General features: G+C 49.7%; 1 protein-coding gene across 1 annotated transcript in view; it reads right to left on the bottom strand.

Moving 5' to 3' along the window:
- The window catches only part of diaph2 (diaphanous-related formin 2), a 902,507-nt gene that overhangs the window by 407,621 nt on the left and 477,281 nt on the right, over positions 1–17,605 (bottom strand). Inside the window, exon 22 of the mRNA XM_060927624.1 lies at positions 13,475–13,576. Within this exon, the coding sequence (XP_060783607.1) occupies positions 13,475–13,576 (102 nt within the window). The remainder of the gene's footprint in view (positions 1–13,474; positions 13,577–17,605) is intronic.

Below are 17,605 nucleotides of genomic sequence, written 5' to 3'. Positions count from 1 at the left end.
TCTCTGTTGGGGAATCCCTCGTGGATTTCCCGTTAGAGCAGTCGCGAGACGAGACTCTGCGGCATGCGTTTGACCAAGTGAGAGTAATCGATGGTCAAACGCTCCAGCAGAACGCCACGCTGTCCTTCCCATACTTCGCGATTATGAAGGATAGATTATACCGAGTGACGCAGGACACTCAAACTAAAGAACGAGTCATGCAGCTTTTAATTCCGAAGAGCCGCCGGGAATTGGTATTCCAGGTGGCTCACTTTAATCCCATGGCTGGACACCTAGGGCAGGATAAGACACTAGCCTGAATAATGGCCCGATTCTATTGGCCGGGGATTCGTGGCGATGTCCGTAGGTGGTGTACGGCATGCCGCGAATACCAGTTAGTAAATCCAGCGGCCATTCCAAAAGCACCTTTGCGCCCTCTACCGTTAATCGAGACCCCGTTCGAAAGAATTGGGATGGATCTCGTCGGGCCATTAGATCGGTCAACACGAGGGTAACGCTTTATATTAGTTCTGGTGGCCTATGCAATGCAATACCCGGAAGCAGTGCCTCTTCGCAATATCTCAGCACGCAGTATTGCGGAGGCACTCTTCCGCGTCATCTCCCGAGTTGGAATCCCGAAAGAGATTCTGACTGACCAAGGCACCTCATTTATGTCACGAACACTGAACGAACTGTATGGGTTATTGGGTATTAAGCCGATCCGCACCAGCGTGTATCACCCACAAACGGACGGTTTAGTTGAACGGTTTAATCGCACCAAGAACATAATTAAAAAATTCGTAAGTGAGGACGCACGTAACTGGGATAAATGGCTCGAACCCTTGCTATTTGCAGTGCGAGAGGTCCCCCAAGCCTCCACGGGGTTCTCCCCGTTTGAATTATTATATGGGCGTAAGCCGCTCGGCATTTTAGATGTGCTGCGAGAAAATTGGGAGGAGGGACCTTCACCAAGTAAAAACGAAATTCAATACGTTATTGACCTGCGCGCAAAACTCCACACACTCACGCACCTAACCCAGGAGAATTTGCGGCAGGCCCAAGAACGGCAAACCCGCCTGTACGACAAGGGTACGCGCCTTAGAGAGTTCACACTGGGAGATAAAGTACTCGTACTGTTGCCCACATCGAGCTCTAAATTAGTTGCCAAGTGTCAAGGACCCGTCGAGGTCACACGGCGAGTCGGGTACGTCGACTATGAGGTGAGGCGGATGGACAGGGGTGGGGCGCTACAGATTTACCACCTCAATCTACTCAAACTCTGGAACGAGGAGGTCCCCGTAGCGTTGGTGTCGGTGGTTCCGGAGAAGGCGGAGCTGGGGCCGGAGGTTCAAAAAGGTGCATTGACATCGCATACCTCTCCGGTCCCCTGTTGGAGACCACCTCTCCCCGACCCAACTCGCGGGGGTTGCCCAGTTGCAGACCGAGTTTTCGGATGTGTTCTCGCCCCTGCCCGGCCGCACCAACCTCATAGAGCACCACATAGAGACACCCCCGGGGGTGGTAGTGCGTAGCCGCCCTTACAGGCTACCTGAACACAAGAAAAAAGTGGTTCGGGAAGAACTCGAGGACATGCTCGAAATGGGCATCGTCGAGGAGTCCCACAGTGACTGGACGCCCACGCCCCCACGCCACCTATGCGGCCGCCTACCTCGATGACATTATCATCTATAGTAATGACTGGCCGAGGCACCTTGAACATCTGAGGGCCGTCCTTAGGTCGCTGAGGCGAGCGGGTCTCACAGCCAACCTGAAGAAGTGTGCGATTGGGCGGGTGGAAGTACGGTATCTGGGCTTCCACTTGGGCAACGGGCAGGTGTGTCCCCACATTAACAAGACCGCAGCAACTGCAGCCTGCCCGAGGCCCAAGACAGTTCCTGGGGCTGGCTGGCTATTATCGGAGGTTTATACCTAATTATTCGGACGTCACCAGCCCGCTGACTGATCTCACTAAAAAGGGGGCACCAGATCCGGTACAGTGGACGGAGCAATACCAGCGGGCTTTCTCTGAGGTAAAGGCCACACTGTGTGGGGGGCCACTTTTACACTCCCCTGACTTTTCTCTCCCCTTTATATTACAGACGGATGCGTTGGACAGAGGGCTGGGGGCTGTTTTGTCCCAGGAGGTGGAGGGGGAGGACCGCCCAGTCCTATACATCAGTAGGAAGCTGTCGGTGTGTGAGGGGTGCTACAGCACAATAGAAAAAGAGTGTCTGGCAATCAAGTGGGCGGTCCTCGCCCTCCGTTACTACCTGCTGGGGCGCCCTTTCACCCTCTGTTTGGACCACGCGCCCCTCCAGTGGCTCCACTGCATGAAGGATGCCAACACGCGGATCACCCGTTGGTATCTGGCACTCCAACCCTTTAATTTCAAGGTGGTCCACAGGCCGGGGGCGCAGATGGTCGTGGCGGACTTCCTCTCCCGTCAAGTGTGTGTGGGGGGAGGAGTCGGGCGGTGGGGGTATGTGGCAGCGGGGGCGTGGTCAAGCGCTGGTCTGTGACAGGAGGGCGGAGTCAGGGAAGATAAGTGGCAGAATCACTACACCTGATGTCAATTAACCTGTGTTTGTGTGTCTCTTCCCAGTGACCGCGCCCTACTTAAGGAGGGAGAGCATAGAGCAGAGGAGCTCATTCCCGAACCAGACGCCGGTCGTGTGTGTCTGTGTGTAGTACGAATTTGTTCACTGAAAAGTGTGGCAATAAAACCCCTGGTTTCAAACCTGATCTCTGTCCTGCCGTCCTCTGTGCTCCACCCTTTGATAAAAACGTTACAATATATACATATATATATATATATATATATATACATATACACACACACACACACACACACACACACACATACATATATATATATATATATATACACACACACATGTATTCCTTGATTTTTTTTTTGAGTGTATTTTCAGTCCAGAACATGAATCTAAGTGTCAAATTATCCAGTCACTCCAAAAAAAAATCTAGGAACTACTTACAGGATATGTTAAACAGATGTATATCTATTTTATAGATGTATAGAATAAAATGCCATTGAGTACCTACTGGTATATATGATGATAAATAATATGCAAATTAAAATTTTAAATATTCTAAGGAAATATACAAGTAGTTTGTACTGTGACAATATTTAGAGTAAGAAGAGAAACACACAATGATGATTCCTAAAAATAATCTTATCATAAACATAAGATCAAGTCATGCCTTGCTCTTTATTATTCATCAAAATCACAAATTCTGTCAGCCACAACCAGACTGTTATAACTTGTCATTAAAAAAAATGCCATTTATATTCTTGGACTTTTAATTATACATTATAATATCTTTTTATATATTGAATAGCACTGATCCTGAATAGAGCCTGGAAGCAGTTTTCTGTCTTACGTACTCTCACTCTGTCTCTCTCTATCAGACACACAAAGACATGCACACTGACTCACTCAGTGAGTTTTCCGGTTCGGGGTCACTGCTCTTGCGGTCGACCGGTCGGAGCGCTGAGCGGTTTTCCTATTTTTATTTTTTCTATTGTGTTTTGTTTTGTTTGTGTTTTTGGTTTGTTTATTACACTGTCGGAATGTATTTTTCCGGAATTATTTACACGCTGGCAGTTTTACACATGTTGGTTTATTCGATTGCTGCTTCACCCTCGGAGACAATAAGGATTACATACTCGCGGGAGCTGCTGCTGCGTCTCAACCTCAGTCCGGTTCCGTTCTCCCCCGATACTCTTCCTGAGAAGATTCAGAAACGGACATCCGAGGCGGATCAGTCCAACTCCAAACAGAGACTTCACAAGGCGACCAGACAGGGAAAAAAGAAGGGAAGTATCAGAGCGCGACTTCGGCGAGCAACAGGTAAACAGCTGACACTGCCGGCAGTCATACTCGCAAATGTCCGCTCACTAAGGAATAAAACGGACGAACTTCAGGCTAATGTGAGCCATCTGCATGAGTACAGGAATGCTTCTATTCTGGCATTTACTGAAACTTGGCTCAACCATGGCGATGACAACAAAGCGCTGTACATCGATGGATTTGGCACCCTCATCAGGCTCGACCATGACAGTGACGTCACCGGTAAACAACATGGTGGTGGTGTGTTTTTCTATATCAACCCCTGGTGGTGCTCCTATATCAACCCCTGGTGGTGCTCCACTGTTCACGTCAGAGAGAAGCTGAGCACTCCAGACATTGAGCTCCTGGCTCTGTCTCTTCATCCCTTTTACCTTCCCAGAGAGTCCCCTCAACTCTTCTTCGTCCTGGTTTACATACACCCCAACGCTAACTCCACTTCAGCAACTGACCTCATCAAAAGCTCCCTGGACAAATTTGAACATTTATCCCCTGATTCCCCCACCGGGAAACCCCCGGATCACCGGGGGTTGATCCCCTGATTCCCCTCTCTCTCCGTGCTTCCACGGAAGGCGGTCGCATTTTCTGCTCTCCCTCTCCCTCCTTTTTTTCCCTGCTTTTGCTTCTGTGTCTTGTCTCGTCTGCTGTACTTTTTGAAGAGACTCTTCCTGCATTACTTTCTAAACTAAAAAAGGCATGGAATTGATAAACTGGTCTCCTAACGAAATTGACACAGTTTTCTCAACAAGAAGTTTGGGTTTGGGGGAACCCGTCTGTCCTACCGGAACGTTCGCGGCTGGTTACACGATGGACGCGTGGGAGCGGTGGCAGGTCGTGTGCCTGGCAATTCTTTCTGTGGAGGACATTGAAGATATCTACCTATTCGGAACCATGATTACAGGACTTTTGCTGATTGGATTAGGCATTGCCCTGGTATATCGAGGAAATCAGACAACGGTGACAGCTGTTCAAAGCCCCACAAAGCTGCCCGATATGATTGGAGTGGTGGGCAAAGCTGTTGGCACTCAGACTGTGGACATTCAGAACCTTAACCACAAAATGGTTGTTATCTCGGAGCAGCTTTCAGCTTTGCAAGGAATACATTTTTTGGAGATCAATTTGAATAGAATGGACGGAATGGACAGATATGGACGAGCGGTGTGGACATGCAAAGACTGCGTCTGGAAAGACCAAACAATTCATATCTTATTGACATTTGGCGCCCTGAGACAGCACCGGCCTTGGTTCAGGCCGTTGCTGAGGCAACATTTCCCCCTGAAGGTCACTGCCGGGAGACACTCTCATATTCCTCGCATTCCTTCTCTAACTTTCCGCGGTCGCCATTTTTACCCCCAGTGTAACAAGCGGGTGCGTGACCAGCGCCTTCATGGCTGCAGGAGCGGACGGCTGCTTGCTTGCGCTGGATTACCTCCCCTCCTCCCCCCTTACCCCTGATTCCCCCCCTCAAGTCCCGTGTTTAAAGTGTACTTGTGTTGTTGTGTGCTTTGTGCAAAGGTTTTTTAAATGTTCCCACGCTGTACTCCTGACAGGAGCATAGTGGAGGGGTGTTCTTTTTTCCTGATCTCTCCTCATGTTGTGTTTCCTTTTTATCATTATCCCTGTCTTCCTGTCCTGCCTACCCTATGTCAGTTGTATGTTGTATATGTATGGACAGGTTGACGGCTAATTTCGCTGGTACATGTGACTAGTGACAATAAAGGACATCATCATCATCATCATCATCATCAAAATCATTCTTGGAGACTTTAATCACTGCAATCCTGGAAAATCTTTGAAAGGCTTTGAACAATACATCCATTGCTCCACTCATCTGGGAAAGACACTTGATAGATGCTATGGTTCTGTCCCAGATGCCTACAGAGCTGTCACTCTTCCTCCCCTCGGCTCTGCTGATCACCTCACCATCCTGCTCGCTCCTGCCTACATCCCAGTCATCAGGAAAATTAAGAAGGTTACCAGGACTATCAAGCAGTGGACTAACGAGAGTATAGCAATCCTCCAGGGTTGCTTCAAGTCTACTAACTGGACTAACCTCCTTTCCTCTTCTGATGACATAAACGAACAGGTGGATGTCGTCTCATCATACATCAACTTCTGTGAGGAAAACATTATACCCTCCAAGACTGTTACCATCTTCCCTAACAATAAACCCTGGGTTATTAAGGAGCTAAAAACTATCATCAATAAGAAGAAATGGATCTTCTTCTCTGGGTCAAAGATGGAGAAAAAGGAGGTTAATAAAGCGTGTGGCAGTTCCTATGTATGGGCGGAGCACAGAAGACGCCAGGCCAGAACTGAGTTCACAAAACTCTTTTTATTTTCACTTTTCAGTGCAAACTTTTACTCTCCCAGCCACACACGCACGCACACACACAAGTCGTCTGGTTGGGGAGAGAGCCCCTCTGCTCTTGCTCTCCCTCCTTAAGTAGGGCGCGGTCACTGGGAAGACACACAAACACAGGTTAATTGCTCTCAGGTGTAGTGATTCTGCCACTTACCTTCCCTAACTCCGCCCTCCTGTCACAGACCGGTGCTTGACCACGCCCCCGCTGCCACATACCCCCACCGCCCGACTCAGGCCGGGCGGCTGTCCGGCCTGCAGCCGACTCCCCCCCCCCCCCCCCCCTTGACAGGAGAGGAAGTCCGCCACGACCATCTGTGCCCCCGGCCTGTGGACCACCTTGAAATTAAAGGGTTGGAGTGCCAGATACCAACGGGTGATCCGCGCATTGGCATCCTTCATGCGGTGGAGCCACTGGAGGGGCGCGTGGTCCGAACAGAGGGTGACAGGGCGCCCCAGCAGGTAGTACCGGAGGGCGAGGACCGCCCACTTGATGGCCAGACAGTCTTTCTCTATGGTGCTGTAGCGCCCCTCACGCACCGACAGCTTCCTGCTGATGTACAGGACAGGGCGGTCCTCCCCCTCCACCTCCTGGGACAAAACCGCCCCCAGCCCTCTGTCCGACGCATCGGTCTGCAACTTAAAGGGGAGAGAAAAGTCAGGGGAGTGTAAAAGTGGCCCCCCACACAGTGCAGCCTTTACCTCAGAAAAAGCCCGCTGGCATTGCTCCATCCACTGGACCGGATCTGGTGCCCCCTTTTTAGTGAGATCAGTCAGCGGGCTGGTGACGTCCGAATAATTAGGTATAAACCTACAATAATAGCCAGCCAGCCCCAGGAACTGTCTCACCCCCTTTTTGGTCTTGGGCCTCGGGCAGGCCGCAATTGCTGCGGTCTTGTTAATTTGGGGACGCACCTGCCCATTGCCCAAGTGGAAGCCCAGATACCGTACTTCCACCAGCCCAATCGCACACTTCTTCGGGTTGGCTGTGAGACCCGCTCGCCTCAGCGACCTAAGGACGGCCCTTAGGTGTTCAAGGTGCCTCGGCCAGTCATTACTATATACGATGATGTCGTCGAGGTAGGCGGCCACATAGGTGGTGTGGGGGCAGAGGACCCTGTCCATCAGCCGCTGAAACATAGCGGGTGCCCCAAACAGCCCAAACGGAAGTGTGACGAATTGGTGTAAACCAAACGGTGTGGAAAAGGCCGTTTTTTCTCGGGATAGTGGAGTCAAGGGGATCTGCCAATATCCCTTCGTCAAATCCAATGTCGAATAAAAGTGAGCCATGCCTAGTCGATCGAGCAACTCATCAATACGAGGCATTGGGTACGCGTCGAATTTAGACACCGCGTTGACTTTTCTATAGTCCACACAGAACCGGACCGACCCGTCGGCCTTGGGTACCAAGACCACCGGGCTGCTCCAGTCACTGTGGGACTCCTCGCCGATGCCCATTTCGAGCATGGTCTCAAGTTCTTCCCGAACCACCTTTTTTTGTGTGTTCGGGTAGCCTGTAAGGGCGGCTACGCACTACCACCCCTGGGCGCGTCTCTATGTGGTGCTCTATGAGGTTAGTGCAACCGGGCAGGGGCGAGAACACATCCGAAAACTTGGTCTGCAACTGGGCGACCTCTGTGAGTTGGGTCGGGGAGAGGTGGTCTCCACAGGGGACCGGAGAGGTACGTGATGCCAATGCTCCTTTTTGAACCTCCGGCCCCAGCTCCACCTTCTCCGGAACCACCGACACCAACGCCACGGGGACCTCCTCATTCCAGAGTTTAAGCAGATTGAGGTGGTAAATCTGTAGCGCCCCACCCCTGTCCATTTGCCTCACCTCATAGTCGACGTCCCCGACTCGCCGTGTGACCTCAAAGGGTCCTTGCCAGTTGGCGATCAATTTGGAGCTCGACGTGGGCAACAGTACGAGTACCTTATCTCCCGGTGTGAACTCCCTAAGGCGCATACCGTTGTTGTACAGGCGGGCTTGCCGTTCTTGGGCCTGCCGCAAATTTTCCTGGGTTAGGTGGGTGAGGGTTTGGAGTTTTGCGCGCAGGTCCATAATGTATTCAATTTCATTTTTGCTTTGTGAAGGTCCCTCCTCCCAATTTTCCCGCAGCACATCTAGAATGCTGCGCGGCTTATGCCCATATAATAATTCGAATGGGGAGAACCCCGTGGAGGCTTGGGGGACCTCTCGCACTGAAAACAGCAAGGGTTCGAGCCACTTATCCCAATTATGTGTGTCCTCACTTACGAATTTTTTAATTATATTCTTGAGGGTGCGATTGAACCGTTCCACTAAACCATCCGTTTGTGGGTGATACACGCTGGTGCGGATCGGCTTAATCCCCAATAACCCATACAGTTCACGTAGTATCCGTGACATAAACGTGGTGCCTTGATCAGTCAGAATCTCTTTCGGGATTCCAACTCGGGAGATGACGCGGAAGAGCGCCTCCGCAATACTGCGTGCTGAGATATTGCGCAGAGGCACTGCTTCTGGGTATCGCGTTGCATAGTCCACCAGAACTAATATAAAGCGGTACCCTCGTGCTGACCGATCTAATGGCCCGACGAGATCCATCCCAACTCTTTCAAACGGGGTCTCGATTAATGGAAGAGGGCGCAAAGGCGCTTTTGGAATGGCCGCTGGATTCATTAACTGGCATTTGAAGCACGCCGTACACCACCTACGGACATCACCGCGAATCCCCGGCCAATAGAATCGGGCCATTATTCGGGCTAGTGTCTTATCCTGCCCTAGGTGTCCAGCCATGGGATTAAAGTGAGCCACCTGGAATACCAATTCCCGGCGGCTCTTTGGAATTAAAAGCTGCGTGACTCGCTCTTTAGTTTGAGTGTCCTGCGTCACTCGGTATAACCTATCTGTCATAATCGCGAAGTAGGGGAAGGACGGGGTGGCGTTCGGCTGGAGCGTTTGACCATCGATTACTCTCACTTGGTCAAACACATGTCGCAGAGTCTCGTCTCGCGACTGCTCTAATGGGAAATCTGTGAGGGATTCCCCAATAGAGAGAGGAGCAGCCGGCGGCTCCTCACTCTGATGCGGAGATGACGTAGATGGCTCTGTGACAGCTGCTCCCGCCAAAGCGACACCGGGACCGCCCCCTGTTAAATGGCAGGAACCACTCTCTACTAAGCGAGTCATTAAACCCCGAAATCCCGGCCAATCAGTCCCCAAAATTAAAGAGTGGGTAAGGCGAGGATTAACCGCCGCCTTCACTATAAATTTTTCCCCTCTGAAAAAAATGTGGACTGACACCAAAGGGTAGCTGTGAACGTCCCCGTGCACACACAACACCTTCACCCCCTGTGCACCCCCAATGCCTCGTGTTGCACCAGGCTTTGGTGAATTGAGGTCTGATTACAACCAGAATCCACCAACGCCTGATATGTATCCCCTTGGATACTCACCAGTATGCGATACGCTCCGGCCCGATCGAGGGCGGCTTCTGGCGCGTCGGGGATCCGAACCACCGCGCCCACCTCCATTGCCGTGCACTGCTGTTGGAGGTGGCCCGGTTCCCCGCAGCGCCAGCAAACCGGCCCGGGCTTCCTCTCTGCACCGGTGTTCTGGGGCTCACTCACCTGAGGGGGGGGGAGATACAGACACAGAAGGGTGAAACGGGAGGGCACCGCGGGTGCGGCAGGCCGGCTGGGGTGGTGCCGGCCCCCGCCTCCGCGGTGGGGGAATGGGGCGAGGACGGGACACAGAAGGAGGGGGAGAGAGAGAGACAGAAGAGGAGAGGAGAGAAGAGAAGAGACTGTCTGCTGTCCTGCCGCCGGAACAGCTGCCAAATGGTCCTCTGCCAGCTCAATGGCCTGATCCAGCAATGCCGGGTGGTGGCACTGGACCCACTCCCGGTTCCTGTGGGCAAGCGCGCGATGAACTGCTCCAGCACCACCTAATCAACGATCTCCTCGGCGTCGCGGTTGTTGGCCCTCAGCCACCGCCAGCAGGCGTCCCGGAGTTGCTGGCCAAACGCTAACGGGCGGCCGACTTCCTCCAAGCGCAGAGCGCGGAAGTGCTGGCACTGCTGTTCGGCGGTGCACCCCACACGCTGGAGGATGGCCCGGCGAAGGTCCGCGTAGGCCAGCCGGTGGTCGGCGGGGAGCTGTAGCGCGGCCAGCTGCGCCTCCCCCGTTAGCAAGGGGAGGAGGCGCGCCATGCGCTGATCCATCGGCCACCCCGAGGTCTCCGTGACTTGCTCAAAGAGCGTGATGAAAGCCTCGGGGTCGTCCTGCGGACCCATCTTTGTCAGGGTGAGGGGGGACGGGCCCGTGGTGGAAGCGTCGATTGGCCCCGCTGACGCGAGGAGGTGCCGGAACGCCTGTCGGTCCTCTTGCTGGGCCAACACCAGGGCCTCAAAGCGCTGCTCCTGCTCCTTACGGAGCGTGACGAGCGCCTGGTGCTGGCTTTGCTGGGCCGTGGCGAGGGCGTGGACCAGGTAGACGAACGGGGAAGACTCCATGGGGCGGTTCGGCATTCTGCGCTCCAGATCCCGGGTTTCGGCACCACTGTGGCAGTTCCTATGTATGGGCGGAGCACAGAAGACGGCAGGCCAGAACTGAGTTCACAAAACTCTTTTTATTTTCACTTTTCAGTGCAAACTTTTACTCTCCCAGCCACACATGCACGCACACACACAAGTCGTCTGGTTGGGGAGAGAGCCCCTCTGCTCTCGCTCTCCCTCCTTAAGTAGGGCGCGGTCACTGGGAAGACACACAAACACAGGTTAATTGCTCTCAGGTGTAGTGATTCTGCCACTTACCTTCCCTGACTCCGCCCTCCTGTCACAGACCGGTGCTTGATCACGCCCCCGCTGCCACAAAGAGGTCAAGAGGGCTATTAAGATTGCCAAGCTGAACTACAAGAACAAAGTGGAAGAAAAGTTTTCTCATGGAAACCTCCGCTCAGCTTGGCAGGGCCTGAAGAGAATGGCGGCTGTTAACCTTCCTATCAGTAACAACTCTGTTAACATCCCTGGCAGTACACCAGCATATCTCCCCAATGACCTTAATTCCTTCTTCTCCAGATTTGAGATCAACAACTCCACCCAGTTAGAGGACATCAGATCCAACCTCATACCTGATGACCTTTGCATCTCTTTCCCCACCACTGACATAGTGAGGGCCCTTAAGAGGTCTAAGGCTAACAGTGCACCTGGAGCCGATAATGTCAGTGGCCGGGTCCTTAGATACTGTGGGGAGTGTTTTCCAGAAACTGTTTCAGACCTCCATCAACACAGGAACTGTCCCCAAATGTTGGAAACACTCAACAATTGTCCCCATTCCCAAGAGAAGCCCCCCCATGGCCCTGAACGATCTGCGCCCAGTGGCCCTCACCTCCCAGGTGATGAAGGCTATGGAGAGGCTTGTCAGGCAATACATTCTCACTCTGACCAATTCACAACTTGATCCGCTCCAATTTGCATATCAAAGCCATAAAGGTGTCGACGATGCCAAAGCCTTCATCATTGACACTATCCACAGACACCTGGAGCTTCCCAATACCTCCGCCAGACTCCTGTTTGCAGATTTCTCCTCGGCCTTTAATACCCTGCAACCACATATTCTGGCAGAGAGACTCCACTGGAACTTCAACATGAGCAGCCAGTTCATCCTCTGGATCCTGGACTTTCTAACTAACTGAACCCAACGTGTCCGGATTAACAATAGCCTGTCTGATCTCCTCACCACCTCCACTGGCTCCCCACAAGGCTGTGTGCTTTCTCCGCTGCTCTTCATCCTGTACATTGATGAGTGCAGATCAATGTACCCCAACTGTCACCTGGTTAAGTTTGCTGATGACACAGTTCTCCTGTCTCTCCTGTCCGGCCCTTCCCTCCATCATGGACCCGCTCTTCAGCAGTTTGTAGAGTGGTGTGACTCTTCCTGCCTGGAGTTGAATGTTAGTAAAACTAAGGAGATGGTGGTGACCTTCTCCAGCAGCCAAAGGGAACTGGCTGCGGCTGTCACCACTATGGTCCACGGTTTTCCGGTCGAGATAGTTGAGGAATATAAATACCTGGGAACTATTCTGAACTGCCAGCTGAGGTTCTCTTCCAACACTGAAGGGATCCTGAGGAAGTGCCACCAGAGGATGTACCTACTAAGGAAACTGAACTCTTTTTCTGTCAGTCAGAACATCTTGTTGACATTCTATTATACATTCATTGAAAGTGTTTTAGCTTTTTCTATATGCTGTTGGCATTACTCCATTACTGTACAGGATAGGAACCACCTGCATAATATTGTCAAGGTGTGTTCTAAGATTATTGGACTTCCTGCTCGCCACCTGAATACTGCATACGAGCAGCAGGCTAGCGGCCTGGCTCGTCGAATTCTGAAGGACTCAACTCATGCTTTGTTTCCGGCATTTGAGCAGCTGCCACCTGGTCGCAGGTTCTGCTGTCCAGCCTGTAATACCCAGAGGAGGAGAGCAACCTTTGTTCCAAGTGTTATTCTCCTCCTGAACTCTAAGAAGTCAAAGACAGTTACAATAACTTAAGTCTTCTGTTCAATACTCTAGTGCAATATCATATGTCCTGATGTGCAATATTACAATATCACCTTGTCACTTTAACTACAATGTCACTCTAATCATATTGTCATTTTAATTTTATCCACGCTTCATTTTATTTATTTGCCATATTTTATCTGCTGCCTTTTTGTTTTTACTTTGTTACTGGCAGCAGGCCTGCCATTGTACATTGTACATAATATGCTGTTTTGTTTTGGCTCACCCATTTTTGTGATTTTATTCTTTTTGTGATTTTATTTTCTTTCTCTTTTTTTTTAAATTAATGTACCGCTCTTCGCCCTTCTAATTGCCCTTCGGGGATAAATAAAGTTTTGTCTGATCTGATCTGGTCTGATTCTTTTCTTGTTACTCTTAATTTCTCTGTCCTTTTTCTGCCAGCTCCAAATTCTCCATATGTACAGAGGTACTCATGTGAACAACAAATTATGGAAAGGGAGTGAGTTTGAGTGAGCTGGTGGAAGGGAGCTGTCAGTGTCAGAGAGATGACAGAAAGACTGGTAAGTGAGATGTGCTCTGGAGCAAGATTGAAAATTTGGGCAGAAAAGAGGTGTGTTGAGTCAGAAGAGATAAAGAAAAATGTTCAGAAAAAGAAAACAGGTAAGAAAAACTGACAGACATAATAAAAATGAAAGTGTGTTTGCTCCCTGATGTCACTGTGACAGTTGTTTGTGTTTATGCACTGCCTCCAATACATACCACAATGCCAAACTGCTCTGACTCGCACAGCTCCTCGTACTCACTCTTCAGCTCAGCCAGAGAGCTCAGCTCCTTCTGTTCAGGGAGATTATTGATCAGGCTCTGTAAACATAAAAAAATAGCAGTCATTTTTTCCAAAGGTGCACAGAAAGTCACACAGCTTTAGTCTACCAAATCAGAAAAGAAAACTAATGACTGGCCTCAACCTTCTTTTCTCACCCATCAAACCTTGCCATTGGCTAACTAATGCCGCTTTTCCACTACCAACGCGGCTGAGTTGGGTTGAGCCGTGCCGTGCTGAGTTGGGCTAAGTCGAGCTGAGTGGGGCTGTTGGAGTTGCATTTCGACTACAACCGCGCTGAACCGTGCTGGCTGGAAGTGGGTGGACACATTGGGAGGAGTTAACGAAAGTGGGTGGACATCACGTGATGTTGTTAGGCGGCGCAAACAGTGACATCAGTGATCTTTTAAGCGGTAGTCTCACGACCCGGATAGTAAACAATAAACATGGAGGACATGGAGTCGTTAGTGTTGCTGGTCTTGGTGCTGTGGCTTGTTGTCACCGACAACGCCAACAGATACTGGCAAGAGCGTATAGATGAGGCGAGGTGCATAAGGCTTCAGAAATTCTCGTAATTCTTCTTCTTCCGGGTTTACGGTGTTTACAGATCCCAGCGTGCTCGCGGGGCGTGTGTGGGCATGTGAGGACACTCCTCCTCACCAATCAGTGCACAGGGGAGTGTCTGCTCACGCCCCTAGCCCCACTCGGCTCGGTTTGGCTCGCTTCAGCCCTACTCCAAAACCGTGCGAGTTTTGGGTGCTAAGCAGGGCTGAAGCAAGCTGAGTCGTGCTGCTCTGAGGTAGTCGAAACGCGAGCCGTGTTGGGCTGAAGTGAGCTGAAGCGAGCTGAAGTGAGCTGAAAAAGGTAGTGGAAAAGGGCCATAATGCATCTAATGTATAGATTTAGGCACTGCCTAAAAGCTGCACTCCCATCTGTTTCTGGGTTGTAGAATTTTCTTATATCATAGCCAGCCTCTTTTGTTTTATTTCTTTACCAGCTAACACTGGCCACGAGGCAGTGTGTATGACTGGTAATTACTAACACTGGCCACTAGGTGGTGTGTCTCATCTCATTATCTCTAGCCGCTTTATCCTTCTACAGGGTCGCAGGCAAGCTGGAGCCTATTCCAGCTGACTACGGGCGAAAGGCGGGGTACACCCTGGACAAGTCGCCAGGTCATCACAGGGCTGACACATAGACACAGACAACCATTCACACCTACGGTCAATTTAGAGTCACCAGTTAACCTAACCTGCATGTCTTTGGACTGTGGGGGAAACCGGAGCACCTGGAGGAAACCCACGCGGACACGGGGAGAACATGCAAACTCCACACAGAAAGGCCCTCGCCGGCCCCGGGGCTCGAACCCAGGACCTTCTTGCTGTGAGGCGACAGCGCTAACCACTACACCACCATGCCGCCTAGGTGGTGTGTATAACTGGCAATTACTAACACTGGCCACTAGACAGTGTGTATGACTGGTAATTACTAACAATGGCCACTAGGCGGTGTGTATGACTGGCAGTTACTAACACTGGCCGCAAGGCGGTGTGTATGACTGGTAATTACTAACAATGGCCACTAGGCGGTGTGTATGACTGGCAATTACTAACACTGGCCACGAGGCGGTGTGTATGACTGGTAATTACTAACACTGGCCACTAGGCGGGTGTGTATGACTGGTAATTACTATAATTACTAATACTGGTATGGTGGCAGGCACGCACAGGACCGAAACCATCAGAAAACAACTTGATGGGTTTCTTATCCACACTCTATGCCTATGGGGCTCCGCTCGTGTGGGCTGAGCTCTGCTAAAAAATGTACAAAAACCCATTATCCAAAATGAAAGGATGGCAGTACAGTAGCTACTGTGGTTTCAACTAATTCTCTCAAGTTCACTCCTTCCTCATACATTGGTCTCTAAAACTCAGTTTCCCCTATTACTCCTACCACTACCTTGCATTACAAAGAAAGAACCTGTCAAGTGTGAACATACAGCACACAGATTTGCCTTAAAAAGTCTCTTGAAGCTAAACTAGAAGAATTGTTCAAAATATGCTTAAATACAATTTTAGCCATACGTATTTAGCCAAAGGCTTCTATCTCATTAACCCTAATCATACCGGCATATTTTGCAACCTATTCATACCGGGTGGGGTCGGATACGACTCCAAGTTATTTTTAGCCAAATATCGTTACATTTTTTAATGTGTAGACAACAAAAGCTTCATAAGAGATCAATATTCTTTATTAAACATCTTGTTAGAGATCCACAAATACTATTCTATACTATTCTATGTATATCTAGGACACCAATTTGATTCAACCAAACCTATTTTTTTCAAAAATCTGAAATTACTTTCTGACTCTGAGGATGAACAGCATTGTACTCAGTAGTCTTCCGGCGACCTTCTCTATTTGTCTCTTGGACAATCTAAATCACTATTGGCTGGGTGATAAAAAGCTGGAAAGACTGCAGTATATCAGTACATCTTCCTTCTGGTGTGATTCCAGGGGCCTTTCTCAAAATATCCTGGGCTCGCCTTTGTCCCTGCGGTGGCTGGGCCTTATCCCAAACAGTTCCATCTTTACCAATTATGTGGTCTTGGTCCACAGCAAGGTTGTTGGGCTGGGCTTGGCCTTGGGGAATTGCACCATTGTCCTGGCCTCGCCCACGCCCCCTGCCATGACCTCTGCCATGGCCTCTTCCCCTTCCTTGATTTATTTCAGCCTCTCTGTCGTCAGGGCGTTGTTGATTTCCATGGTGTTCAACCTTTGGATCATTATCACCGGCACTCTCAGTGTCACCTCTGTCTGATGCTTCAGATATGTGGTCTGCTTCTTCCTCAGAGTCAGATTCATTTGGTTCACTCTCATCTGTGGTGCTGTCCTGCTCTAAGAGTCTTTGAATCTCTTCTCTTCTCAAGTATCTCACTACTCTTGGTCTGCCTGCCATATTTCAATCTGAAAAGACAAAATTGGGTAAAATACACTGAATAAAAAACAAGTACTATATGGCTAAATAGTGAAAAATGAGTGAGGTCGTTTACGACCCCAATGGTTTTTGGTCCGATAAAAAGCAGGCATCAAGGGCACAAAGAATCCAGATGTGTATCCTGTAACCTGCAAAAAATGTGACAAATTCATGAAATTTCATGAAAAAATAACGCATATTAAATTTTTTATCCTAAAAAATAGACGTCCGGGGTTGGAAACGACCAAACCCAGTATGATTAGGGTTAAACCTGTTTAATTTTGCAGAACTAGCAGGATTATAGGAACGTAGGGCTGGGGAAATACTGTGAAGGTATTGAATGCTGAGAGGCTGCTGGAAGGGACAGTGAATGGCAATCACATTTTGATCATCTAAACACATTTTGATCATCTAGAAAGCTTCTATTTATTTTGATATCTTCTTTTGAGGTGTGATTTGCATGCAGAATTTCAGCTTTATTGTTAATGGCAAGTCATTACACTTCAATGAATGTCATGGAATAAGTGAAAGGTCTTAAAACTGATGCAATAAATCAACCTGAGTGTCACATTTAGGGAAAAGCTCCAGTTTAATGTTAGTGGCAGGTCCATCTGACAATTAACAGTGCATTCAGCCATCAGAGCAGTTAGCTCAAAGGCTTACGGTCATTTAGCACAAAAGTCTTTTCACACAAGTCTTTTAGCACAAATCTAAAGTCCTTTCGGCACAAATCTAAAGTCCTTTCGCACAAGTTCTAAGAACATTTTGTCTTTATTATAAATTACCTACTGATCATGGTTAAAAATGTTTGATGGAGTTTTTTATGGAAGTTGCTGAGATTCCGATCAAATACAAGCAACTGTATTTCGCCACTCTGCCATCTTGAAACCGCCATGTTTGTTGTCGACCGTATGTTCGTGATAGGGTGGCCATTTCCATCACACCAAAAAGGAGGACACTTTGGAAAATTCAGTGAAGCCAAGGCAAAAACGTAAAAATAATCCCAAACCCATAATACATAATGAGACTCTGGTGCACTTACGAGGAATGATTATTTCTGATACTTTGGGCCTTTCCTATCACCCCTTTTGCT

Source organism: Neoarius graeffei, chromosome 8, assembly GCF_027579695.1.
Source record: "Neoarius graeffei isolate fNeoGra1 chromosome 8, fNeoGra1.pri, whole genome shotgun sequence".
NCBI classification, from domain to species: domain Eukaryota; kingdom Metazoa; phylum Chordata; class Actinopteri; order Siluriformes; family Ariidae; genus Neoarius; species Neoarius graeffei.
This window is presented reverse-complemented; position numbering and strand designations above follow the sequence as displayed.